We start from the raw sequence: 13,850 nt of genomic DNA on the forward strand, positions 1-13,850 counted from the left end.
TCAGGGATAGTCAGTCACATTGGGTTGGTTGAGTGATAGCTGTTCATTTTCAATTAAATTTTCTTAAATATTTTCATTGAATCCTTATAATTGACATTGATTTTGATCAAATGATTCAATTATTTCTTGTAGCTCCTCTTTGATGCAAACATCTGTTATAGCATCATTAGAAAGGGATGATATCTTCAGCCCAACTTTTAAGGGTCAACCGAGCATGGCTTCATAAGGACTACACTTAATGCCTTGATGATATGATCTATTCTTCATGAGCTATACAAATTGTAATCCTTCAATCCAGTGCTGAGTAACTTTCTAACTGATGAGAATGTGTTATTTATTAAATTTAGCATTCTAGACTGCATAATGTGTAGGAAATTTGATCTATCATATTTACCACTACAAAATTGCAATTATGCATAATTAGAAGTAAATGTGATTAATTCACAATAAAAAGGAAATTTATCACATTTTCTGAAATGATTTGTGATTATGCATAATTACTAGATTAATCACTTTTACCATAATATATATATATATATAAAACCAAACAAACTTGATATAGGTTAATAATCAAACAATACAGTTGGATTCTTATAAGGTTACAATTAATGATGTGTAACCAAAGATCAGATGGAGGTCCAAGTAATGTAACTGGTAACACACTGCAAAACATTCATTGTAGAGTTCTCTTGTATCTAATGGCTGGCTAGAATTACTTATCTACATAGTTTTCTCAAATATAAATATGGAATGACAATTATGTTTTTAGTTTCTTTAACTTTAGCACACAGAGTCTTCTCTGGTGTAAACTTTCATTTTTGATATAAGAAAAAAATTATTTCCACACCAGAATGATACTTCCAACCATCAAGTGAGTGAAGTGAAAATCAAAAGGAATCAAGTCCAGTAATTACTTTGTAAGATATGTTTTCCAAAATTTGTTGTAACAACACTGAATAACTAACAAAATTCAACAGAATTTTAAAACAATAACTTTACATAGTAAATTTTTTTCCTCTTTAAAATTATTTTCCTCTAAGTTGAAAAATAAACTACACTGATATAAATCCAGCAAAATTTAATAAAATAAAAACATTTTCAATTGTTTCTCAACAATCATCCTCAGTTACCAAAAATAGAATATTAAATATAGAATATAAAATGCGTTCAAAATAAATACGAAAAATAAAAATTAACAGAAAACACCCTAGCAGATGAACTAAAGAAAAATTAACAAACAAACCAAATAAATAGTGAAAAATTAATAATTGTAAAAGGACCTCCATGCAGTAGAAAATGAGTCGGCATCTCTATGGTTTATACAACTGGTTTTCATGTGCGCCTTATAGATTTCCAATCTCTCCAGATGTTTGATCATTTGTCTATTAGTCGTCATTTTTATAATTGCCGCTTGATCACAATGCACGTTAATATCCTGTTGGTTTGCGTACGGTGCTAACACAGTGTTATCAAGGTTCCTATTGATTGTATATTTGTGTTCCTTGAGCCTTTACTTTAGATCGTGCATCATCACACCCACATAAACCAGCCTGAAATTGAAACGTTGGTCATGTAAAGGCACCGAGTATATACCCGTTGTTGAATTCTGATCCTCTTTCTTGTTATCATTTCTTAAAAGTTTGAAAATAGTGGGATTGTACCCGTATACAATGTGAAAGTTATTAGACTCGGAAGTAGATTTGTGTATCTTGTTCAAAAATGGGATGTAATTAATCACTGTTCGTTTATTACGTCAACCCTGGGAAAATGCCATTGTGAGGACCACCACCGCCCTCCAAATATATATATATATATTGTAAACTTATTTGTAATAATTTTTGTTTATTTACTTTATATCTTTTTTTATCATGTATTCACATAAACCTTAATTGTATCTTGGATAACAACCGAAGTTGTAAGAGGAAATTCGCCTATTTTACCAATCTAGGGACCCCCTTTTTAATATTAAGTAATTAGAATAAAACGGTTTATCATTCAAAATCTCAACACAACATGCCAAAGGAAAGAGGAAAAAGCAACCAAATAATCAAAAATTATATAGAAATCAGGAACATTGCATCCCTCTTTGTTTTCGGCAATGTTTACATGAAGAACTTAGTCAAAGCAAAGCAATCAACAAACAATGACTAAGAGCAAAGGTGAGTCATCTTTGAGTTGACATGACTCACCTTTGTCAGTGGTGAACGACGCTAACAATAGGTAACTGACTAAAAAGGTGATAGTGAATGACATCAGTGAAAAAAAAATGTCATAAACATTTTTTTTTGGAAACGGCGGAGTGATGTGAGGCATGAAAGCTCAACGTCATGAGAGAAACACTGCCAATGAATCATCACCTGATGATGAACTTTCTTATGCTGGAAAGGTTTAAAAGCAGAGCTCCAGTCAGAGAAAGTCAGTCAGAAAAAGGCAGTCGGAGTGAGGACACAGTCCCGTTAGAAAGACAGTTAGAAGGAGACAGCGAAATAGTCAGCAATTGTGGACACAGCTCCAACCCGAGAAAGAGTGGCTCAAGAGAAGACAACTCAAAAACGAGCAAGAACCAGACGAAGTGCAGTGAACACCAGAAACCTCCGCAGTCTTGGCCGTCAAGTCAACGTCACAAGAGAAGACATCTTGTTTATCTGGTATGTTGTGAGTCGCGTAAGTTCAAAATACCCCCCTGTTAGGTACCCCCTCGTTGAATAGATAAGAATAGGCAAATTTCCAAAATCGGTTTTTATAACTCTGTTCTAAACTTTTGTTTATGTTAATAAATGTCCTTAAATTGGTTATATCTGACTCTGCATTCTTCCTCCTGAGAGAGGCTCATTCCTGGACTTCAGAGTGACTCTTACCCTTGCGCCTTAATCATCCATTTCATCACAAACGGTGGTGTGTCCGATAAAACACACCTGGTGGCAGGACTCTACCTAAAAAGCATTTAATAAACCTTTTACGGCCCCGAACCCCACACCATGCAGTAGATTGGAAGGATGAAATAAAATCCTTTATCTCTTCCTTTGGATATCCGTGTAGTTGGGCTATCTTAAGAATGTACTCTAGCTCTCTTATCCTGTCATATAAACTTGTACAATGAGTATAAGCACATTTAATCCATGATCTGAAAACCACCAATTTGATAAGCTTGGGATCGACTGATTGGCGTGGGATGATAACGGGTTGAAAGCAGGGTTTACAGTAAATATCGGTCCAATCTCCCCTTGCTTGCACGTAATGGAAATATCCAGAAAGTTAACAATGGAGTCGCTCTTCTGGTCAAGAGTGCCAGATCTGACGAATATGGTGGATATGGTAGCACATCCCATCCAAGCTTTAACAGCTTCTGGCAAGTTACTAAACTTGTGTGAGGTCTAGCATTATCAAACACTACATCTTTTCTGTTGATCAATTCTGACCTTTTCTGTTTGATGGTATCACTCAATTTGTCCAGTTGACAACAATACACTTCTGAATCAATTGTGGAATTGTCTGGTAGAAGCTCGAAAAAACAATTTCCTTAAAATTCCACCAGACAGAGAGCATCTCTTTTTTTTTATGAATATTGGCTTTTGAAGTACTTTGAGCCAGCTCATCTCTTCTATTCCATGATTGCTTGTGTTTGACATTGTTATAAACAACATTTTTGAAACTAATCATCGCATTATGATTTGCTTCAAAAATGGATTATTTTCTTGATGTTTGAGAAGCAAATCACAGATGTCAATGCAGCAGAGCAAATCTCTTTCTTTAAGAACATGTGGAACCTATATATCAAACTATGAAATGAAACAAAGTCATTTCAAGTGATCATAAATGGTTGAATCCAACAAATTTAATCTCTTAGCAATTTCTCATGTTGTTATTCAGCAGTCTGTTTCAATCAATACCTTTATTTTGTCTTCATAAACTTCAATTGACCTTCCAGAACATGATGCATCTTCAATACCAAAATTGCTGGAACAAAATTTTGTAAACCAGTTTTGGCATTGACATTCTGTCAACACATCTCCATAATTGTCAGACAATCTTTTTCTTGCTTGAACAGCATTCTTACCTTTTTGTTAATAAAAAAGCAAACTATGCCAAAAATGTGGCTTTTGATTTTCCATATTTGATGGGACACCAAAAAAAGTCAATTGCGAAGAATCAAACAAAATTTTTTCCAAATAAGCCTTGAAATGTTAGTTGTCAAAATATACACTGCTGGCCATCCAAAATGCAACACCAAGAAGGACCAGAGATATCACAGCCAAATTTATTTGGGAGATAACACGTTGTACAAAGATCTAATGATTGAAAATACAGTCTCTTTTGACGTGAGGAAGATGATGGAATCAATATGGAGTGTTGCTGCCATTGCTGGCTGTAACCGCTGCTACACGCATCGGCATTAACTCAAAAAGGCTTTGGATATGTTGTTGGGGTATAGGATTCCATGCTGCTTCCACATATTGCCAAAGTTAATATGGTGTAACAGCGGGTGGTGTATCCTGGGCCAGTCGTTCTGCAATCATTGACCAGACATTTTCTATAGGCGAGAGATTGGGAGAACAAGGAGGCCAAGGCAGCAATGCAATCTGATGTGTGAAGAAGTCTTGAGCAATGCGTGCCACATGTGGTCGTGCATTATCCTGTTGGAATGTGTCTGTTGGCAAGTTCTGAAGGTATGGGAGAACAACAGGCTCCAACACTTCAGAAATATAGCGCTGGCTGGTCAGTGTACCGGCAATGCATACTAGGGGGTGCGGGAGAGGAATCCAATACCACCCCAAACCATAATACTGGGTCTAGGACCAATATGGTGATGCAAAAGGCAGTCTCTCACCATGGTGTCTCCAGACTCTAATCCGACCATTGTGGTGTTGCAGGCAGAAGTGGGATTCGTCAGTAAAAACAATGTTGTTCCATTCAGTTGTCCATGTCTGTCATTCATCACACCATTGCCAGTGCAAACGCCTGTGGTTTTGACTCAACGGTAAATGCGGCAATGGACATCTTGTGGACATTCCACTCCGCTGCAAATGACGTCGAATGGTACGTGCAGACATCGATTGTTGCGCAACAGATCGAATTTGTTGTGATATGGTTCATGATGTGGCACAGCAATCCATCACTGCCATGCACACAATATGCCTGTCATCACATGCAGTGGGGCAATGAAGTGGGTGCAATCGGTCCTGTCAGTCCGTTGTTCCCACCTGCATCCAGCAGTTACAGATCCGCATCACAGTTGCTTGGTTACATCCAATATGATCACCAATTTCTCTGAAGGATAATCCGCAATCCCTATAGGCAACTATTATTCCTTGGTCAAACTCAGAAATGTGCTCGAAAAACACTCATTTTCTTCTGCGTGGCATACTGAAGCTGCTTACGCAAAAAAAAAATAAAAAAACGCACAAAAGAACAATTCCAGTACTTCAAAATGGCCTTCTATTCTCCCTTTATATAGTGCTTGCAGATGGTGCAACAGGTGCCCATGATGTGCATTTGTGCTGAAATGTTAATCATTTGCATATCTCATTTCCACAAATGCATGGTGCAAATTTTACTTGATTTGGATGCTTCCTTCAGGGTGTTGCATTTTGGATGGCCAGCAGTGTATAATCGCAATACGATTTAGAATGAAACTGGTGGGTAAAAATAGAATTAATTCCTCTGGTGGTAAAAAACAAAATTACTTTCTGAATATGAACTGAAAATATAAAATTCAAAGAGACAACACATTTTAACATTTTTTCAGCATAATATCTATCCTAAGTTTCCATATGTTAATTGTTTCATAATCATGCATTAAAAAATTTACATTCTGAACTATCCTAAGTCAATATTTGTATAAAAGATAACTGGGTCATGTTCAGTAATGCAGAACACCTAAGTTAGAATTCTGAGTGACTTAATGGGCAAAGCTAAGAATGTTCTGAGTATCATTGAATGATTATTCTGTTAGACAACTGGGCAAAATGGTGATGAAGTTAAAATTATGATTGCAGCAATTGTTGCAAATGAACTGGTTGAAAACAATGAAGTACAATACAGTTATTCAAATGGAAGCTGCGTCAGATTGTGATGAAATTAATGAAGCAATTATTAATTGTAATCAACGAAATGGACTGTTATCTTCTGTTAAAATGTATTCGGAATCTGTTATAACAACATATGATAATTTTATATTTTGAAGTCATTTTAGAATGAGTTAATGATTTAGAATGAGAGAATAACTTTCTGACTGTTATAATAAAATATGTTTAGACCAACACGAGCAGCCATCTTGCAAATGATATGAAGAGACAAAAACAATGATGTCACTAGAAGAAGTTAGAATAGATTAAAGAAGCTAACTGAACTAGCTAGAATTCTAGCAGTGGGAGGAGTCAAGCAGTAACTATAAATGAGTTCAACATTGCAGCATAACTAGACTTAGCAAGAATTCTGCATTACTGAACATGGCCCAGATTACAGGTTTAAAAGGATTCAATGAAAAAATTACTCAATGAATGAAATGAAATAAAGTAAAATAAATTACTTTAGTTTACACAGTTTTTAATGACTTATATTTTAATTTAATTTATCTCTGAATAAACTGATTTTAACATTCATATTCACAAAAGATAACTATATCTTTAATCACATAAAACATTATTACATTTAGATTTTCCAATTTTTTTTAATTCTAGTTAAATTTGTATTAATACATAAAGTAATTCAATAATTTACATTTTTTCTGTTTATATATTGCATCCAGGATTAACTACAAAATTGTAAAAATTAATTAAAAAAAAAAAAAAAAAAGCATTTTGATCATAATTCCATAAAGTGCTTTTATATATAAAAGCTTAACAATATGAGTAGCTCTATAAATTATAGGCATTAGATCAGATCACATAGGTTAGTATGATACATCAAATTATTAAAGAGAAATTCTTTAATCCTTGCCAAAAAAGCTAATCAATAATATTTAAATACTTTTTGGTATAACAGTATGTAATTATTATTAATTAGTTTTCTCTAATATTGAAGACTTGATCAATAAAATTGAACTGCATTCTGTTAACAGACTAATCTTAATTAATCTAGACTTATCAGACTAGAGAAAACAAAAATGATATTATATTAAAACAGAATTTATTACATCTTCAATTTTACAAAATAGTATTTAATTATTATAAAGAAAAAAAATGGAGTCTCAGAATTTTATTCAATACAACACTCTTAAATATCATATTTATTATGTAATTAAAAATTGAAAAGATTTGGCTAAAACTTTTTTTATTTTGATAATAAAATTAAAAGTAGAAAATGTAATCTTATAATAATTCAAATGTCCATTTCAGATATATGTTTTACAGACAAAAATCTATTAACGTATAGATATACAAAAGAACAATATATTTCACACTTTTTTACAAGTTGTATTAATGTACCATACTTATTCAAGATATTAGCAAGGTCGTGGCCAAAGTTTTCATCTCTAAAACGTGAATGTCGAGTGCCGCTATCTCATAAGCGGCACTCGACATTCAACGTTCACGTTTTAGAGACAAAAACTTTGGCCGCAACCTCACTAATTTGTAGAGAGAGATCAGAGTATAATTTCTCTTATTATATCATATAATAAAATTAATTACATATAATTTATATAATTAATTTTATTGAAAAATAATGTTTGGTTATAATAAAAATTCAAACATTATTATTGTAAACTCCTTTTACTACATTTACAATTCCCTGGAAAAAAAAATCAGCTGTAAAGATCAATGTTAACAAAAGAAATGAAAAAAACTGATGTGTTTTTGTCATAGAAATTATTAATTTTATATATTTATTTCCTTTAATTCATATATATAAACTAAATAATGATGTAAATAGTGATAAATCTTATCAATTTAAATGAACAAACATTTCAGAAAGGTTTTATTGTTTTATTATTATGATTTAAACTTAATATATGAAAAGGCATTAAACATGCCGAAGACAAGAAAACTTGCCTTTTGTATTTGAGCTGGACTCGGCGGTGGACGACCTTTCTGATGTGGCACAAATGCGACAGACATGTTATTATCTATGCTTGACCTTGAACTGGATGCCCTTTATGCTTCTCTTGCCGTTAATACGAATATAATACGAGTCACTCGCTGTAACGAAAAACAATGGTAAACAGTAAATGGAACAGAAAATCGTTTTCGCCTCCAAGTTAATCTAGAAAAACGATTGCAGCGCCACATTCAATGCGCTTTTAGTTAATTAAATATATTTTTTTCTTTTCAAATATTTTTGTAAAATTTGATAAATATTTCATAAAATAATAATATTGTTCATATTTTTAAAAGCTTTCTTAAGTATTTTAATTTATAATAATAATTCTGTCTTTTAAGAAATTACAGTGGATGATCGGTTAACGAACATAATCCGTTCCAAGACTTTGTTCGCTATCCGAATTGTTCGTTAACCGATTATTAATTTACTATAGATTTTTATGGGAATTTCATTAATCCGTTCTGGAGCCCCCAAAAATAATAAAAAAATTATATATTTTCTTATTACGTTTATTTATATGTAATAATAAAAATAGAGGAGAGGAGGGTATTATGGAATACCATTTACATTTCTAAAAATAACTTTACTGGTTTTTGAATAAAAATCCCAAAACCATCATGAGTACATACTATAACTAATTGTAATGAATTGTCACTTGTAAAAAAAATACAGTACTTTTTATTTTGTTGTTATAAAAACAAATGTATTGTGGACTTCGAACTCACATTTGGGTTATAAATAAAAACTTAGCTTTATTTCCATCATTTTAGTTGATACGTGAGAACAGCACGTTTCGGGCATAAAGCCCCTCATCAGTCAACTAAAAAATGGATGGAATGGATGAAAACTGGATGAAAATATTATAATATACGCAATACAAATTAATATTGATGTAATTCAATATTAATTTGAATTATATTTTTAATTATATTAATTTGAATTATATTTTTAAGATTATGTGCATGTCATTCCTGCTTCGAGTCTATTTACAAAAGTCACAGATATAATTTTCTTTCTCTACTCCGTACAATCAAGGTGAGCCCACAGCAGTGGCGTAGCGTAGTGGGGGCGGCAGGGGCGGCCCGCCCCGGGCGGCACTTTTTAGGGGGCGGCAAAATTTCACAATAAATAATAGTATTTTGTAAAAATTTGAACCATTTCATTTCATATTTTTATCGCACCTACGATTCGGACCGATTGAAATGAGCACGGAATAGTGTTACCATTCAACTATTAATTTTACCTGGGGATATCGTGCGCAACCTGTCGACCTTTTTTTTTTTTTTTTTTTTTTGCTTGTACGATTCATTCGGTCAGCGATTTTAAAAAGGTGGCAACACTACACGGAATTTTTCATTACTTATTCTGTGACGAAACTGAATTTTAGTCTTTTAAATTGAGATACCTAAATAAGGGGACGGCGAAATTTTCCTTTGCCCCGGGCGGCTGACACCCACGCTACGCCACTGGCCCACGGAGAACAGCTAAAGCATTGAATCCAAATTTTCCCTCGATCATCTTCGGAGAATTTTCCGTTAAAGAAGATATATTCAGCGTCTTCATTTTCTGGTTCTTTAGTTGATGGCATGAAGTCCATTATAGACGATACATCAGAATGTAACGATTCATCGCTGCAAACACTGGAATCATTTCTAGTAGGTTTAGGTCTAGAATGTCGGTCTAAGTTTAATTTCTTAACAGGTGGTCTTTGAATGTTCGGTTTCTTTTGTTGTTTTGAAGTTTCTGTTTTTTTATTTTTGTCTTTTTCTTTCAGTTTTATCCATTTATCCTAGTGTACCATAATACCCGACACGCAATCTTGGAAAATGAACCTTTAAAATGATGGGCAAAACATTATCAGCTAAAAAACGACTACAGTATAACAAACTACAATTCTTTTAGTCAATCTTAACATCAATGTTCAAGTCACGTGTGTACTAGTAGGTTAAAATGTTTGAAAACTTGCCTGCAAAAACTCTTGAAAGTCACAAAACACACTTTGTTCTTTAGCGAGTGGTACGATGACAACAAGCGGTCAACTCTCACTGCACTGCATCGTGGGAGTCTTTCTTGAGTAGTTCATGGTATTCCCACGTAATAGCAGCAACAAACAGAGCCGAAACCTCGATATTCCATATTACCCGACTATTCCATAATATCCTCCTCTCCTCTAAATATATACACAGCCTTGCATTTTTATCAGTCATGTTTATTCTCTTTGTGGGGGTTAAAAAATCTATCCAATTTCGATTGCTTTTCTGTCTTCTTCAGGATTTTTCGGAAATAATTAATAGCATTGTCGTTGTAAAGGTACCTAAGCCTGTTATTAACCTCATCCTGGTTTGGATGCCATTCTAAGACCATTGTACTGATATCCTCCCACTTCTTCAAAAGATCTTTAATAGCAGATGTCGACATTAATCCTCTTTTTCAGAACAAAACATATCTCACTGAGTTTCTTGGTGTTCTTTATTCAAGAGTTCTTGGCGTGCTTCTGTCCTCAGATCAGTTTCAGGTTCCATTATGAGCTCTTCAATGTTCTTTATTTCTCAGATGTAATTTTTGTTACTACTTTAGCCGTTCGAGTTTTCTTGATTATATTGTATTTTTCTTAGATAAGATTAAACTGCGGCCTGCTGTAGACCTGTTCAAGCCATACTGCCCAGCAACATCAGACATCATCTTCCCACTTTCTACCTTTGCTATTATACTCTCACCTTTCGAAAATAAAAACCCACGCAAAACTTAACGAGTGTCCGCCCGACAGTCTCGCGAATACTATTAAAAAAAAATCTTTCTGTCAGAAAAATAAAAGCTGGAATTACAAGGGACAGTTTCAAAGTTCTTCGGAGGAATACGATCTGTATATATCGGGTTGAGCGTCGATGTCGACGTCTCCCGCGCTCCGAAAAGTTTTGAATTGTTGCCTGAAGACAACGGAAGCCCAATCATTATTCGTTATTTTACGTCGCTTCTTATTGTGTTTCTTATTTGTTCTGAGAGGTGTTCATTATCCGAACATAAAAATCTTTCGCGAAAGTGTTCATTATCCGATTTGTTCGTAGTCGGAACTGTTCGTTAACCGATCACTCACTGTAGTTTGACGGTTAGGCATAGTTCAGGGTTTTTTCCGTTTTCTTTTGCTATGGAAGCACTAAGAAGACATTTTTTTATATACATGTACGTGAGCCAACCCACAATGTGAATTGCTGGATGGCGAGGGACGGGCCAGACATGTTCGAGCCCGAGAGCCCGAGACTGTACAGCATTTATACGTTACTGTAAACCTATAATGATACAATTTAGCAAAATCGTTGTAGAGGAAATTGCCGTGAACTTCGATGTTAGAAACAATAATGTAACGGAATGATGACGTCATCTATGTTTATATCAAAATATATTTTAAATTTTTTGTTTAGTGTACATAGTGAAGTGTAATTTACGTATGACGCAAGCGTTCTTTATATTCTTTATTTTTTGTTTATTGCCGATATGCGTTTCGGGTCTATACCCCTCTTCTGTCGGCTTTTATTCCTTTTTAAGGTGTTGAGCATATTAAATAAATTGGAATAAAAGCCGACAGAGGAGTGGTATAGACCCGAAACGCGTATTAGCAATAAAAAAAAAATTCATCAATATTAGTCGGCTTGATCGGTTATTTATCTAACCATCTAAAAGGGGTTTGTGGACTAATTAACAAAAATTGTTATGTCCTTCTAATCCGAATGTTCACCAGAGTTCAAGAATTAACCAGAATAGCCGGATGGTCGAGCAGTCAATGTGGCAGCCTACCGCTCTGGGGGGCCCGGGATCGAATCCAGACGGGTCGAATAATCCCCAGAAAATTTTCGGGGGTGGTTCGTTCGGATATGTCGGGCCCCGTACCTCTGTCTTATAGCGGGCCCTTAATGGGCCTGGTATAAGAGGCCCTCTTAGTGCCCACAGGGCGGAAAGAGTAAAAAAAAAGTAGCCCGATAGGTTTCTTGAGAAATTGCAGCAATATGGCGCTATGCTTGTTTTCAATTTCAATTGTTTTCAGTTGTTTCATTTATGGCTACTGCTTGTTATGCTTGCTTTCAATTCAGGCAGAGTCCGTATGATTGTGGAAAGATCGTGTTTATAGAGGAGACATACGAACTCTGTTCCTATTTATATGTTTCTAACGGAAAAAAAATCCGGAAAACCAAGTGGCCAGCCCGTTGAACAGTCAAGATTGTTCAATGGTTTATCCACTTGGCCACTAGTGGGCTGTTCATATTCTCCATTGTAGGACCCAAGACAGAAATTGTTAAAATAAAATCTATTAGATTCACAAATATATATAACTAAATTACAGATAGTTAAACTTTGTAATTTATGGAATCTTAGGATATATTCAAAATCTCAGCATTCAACTAGCACCTCTCAGCGTTTCTGTTCGAAATCTCAGACGACTTCCGGTTGCTGCCATCGTGCTTCCAGCAAACTGTAAGCGCCGTTTTCGGTGCCGGATAAGCTAGCAAACAAGATGGCAGCCACCATAACGGTCGTAAGAGCTCTATTTTGCGTTGACAAGAATTTAATTTATTTTTTGATGAATAAATTAAAATTCGGTTATTATTAATAGATTGTTTTAATACACTAGTATATTTACGTAAAAAAAATCACATAATTCGTTTTAGTTTTTTTTTTTTTTTACTCTTTCCGCCATGCGGGAACTAAGAGAACCTCTTTCAGCAAGTCCATTATTGGTTTGGCCCACAATGGGGTGGCTGGGTGGTGAAGGACAAGGCCCAACATATCTGGACGGACCAACCCCTGAAAAATTCCTAAGGTTTTTTTGACCCGTTCGGATTCAATCCCGAGTCCCTCAGAGCGGTAGGCTGCAACCTTGACCGCTCGGCCATCGGCCGTCTGTTTGTTTTTGTTGTTAAAGTGTAATCTTAGGATTGATTTAATTATTTATAACGCCCGTGGAAATTAAAAAATCTTCATCACTCTTTATCTTTTCGAAATATTCATTTTTTATTAAGTTGTTCTCATTAATTAAATTCAAAAATAAATGTAGCATAACGTGGAAATCCACATCATTCGCCCTTTTTTTCTAATATTCCTGAATAACAGAGTTTGTGTTTTATTGAAAACGTCAATCAGAAGTTTGTTCCACAATCAGAGTTTGTGTTTTATTGAAAACGTCAGCGGCGCGTCACTTCCGGCAGAATTTCATTGGGTTGATGCTGAGATTTTGAGTATTTTCCAAATATATGCTTTATATACTATTAAATATTTATTTTTCTAATATTTATGTAATGCACAAACGCATTTATAATGAATAAATCTTATATAAATATTGTTTTCAAAATATTTATTTTAATAAATGTAGGCTAATATTGTTAAGTAAATATTGAATAATAAGTTTTAAAATTGTTTATACAGTATTTATTTTAATTTCTAATTTGTAGAAAATTACACAATTGCACAATTTAACGAATTTTTAATATTTATTTTATGTGATCGAAATTCTACAATTAATTAGAATTAATAATTCTACGATGTTTTTCTACACTCTTGAAAAACTGATGGAGTTTTATTTTGATAAAATATAATAGATTAATTATAATATTGTCTCGGTCGAATTTTAAAATTATAAACAAGTATTTAAATGTATTGCTTATTACATCATTGAATTAGTTACAGTTTATAAATTTATGTACTGTTTATCAAGTATAATATAGTTATTTTCCATCTTTAAAGAGTTTATGCATAACAATTACTTTTGCTCGTGTAGAATATATTGTAAGTATAATACTTTATAGGGATATACAGAACAG

General features: G+C 33.9%; 1 protein-coding gene across 1 annotated transcript in view; it reads right to left on the reverse strand.

Annotated features, from left to right (window-relative positions):
- LOC111622543 (protein SSXT-like) overlaps window positions 1-8,225 on the reverse strand; it is a 63,472-nt gene extending 55,247 nt beyond the window's left edge. Inside the window, exon 1 of the mRNA XM_023364948.1 lies at window positions 7,992-8,225. Within this exon, the coding sequence (XP_023220716.1) occupies window positions 7,992-8,057 (66 nt within the window). The 5' untranslated portion in view covers window positions 8,058-8,225. The remainder of the gene's footprint in view (window positions 1-7,991) is intronic.
- Window positions 8,226-13,850: the final 5,625 nt, after the last annotated feature.

Source organism: Centruroides sculpturatus, unplaced genomic scaffold, assembly GCF_000671375.1.
Source record: "Centruroides sculpturatus isolate CEXI.00-Female unplaced genomic scaffold, Cexi_2.0 scaffold345, whole genome shotgun sequence".
Lineage (NCBI taxonomy): Eukaryota > Metazoa > Arthropoda > Arachnida > Scorpiones > Buthidae > Centruroides > Centruroides sculpturatus.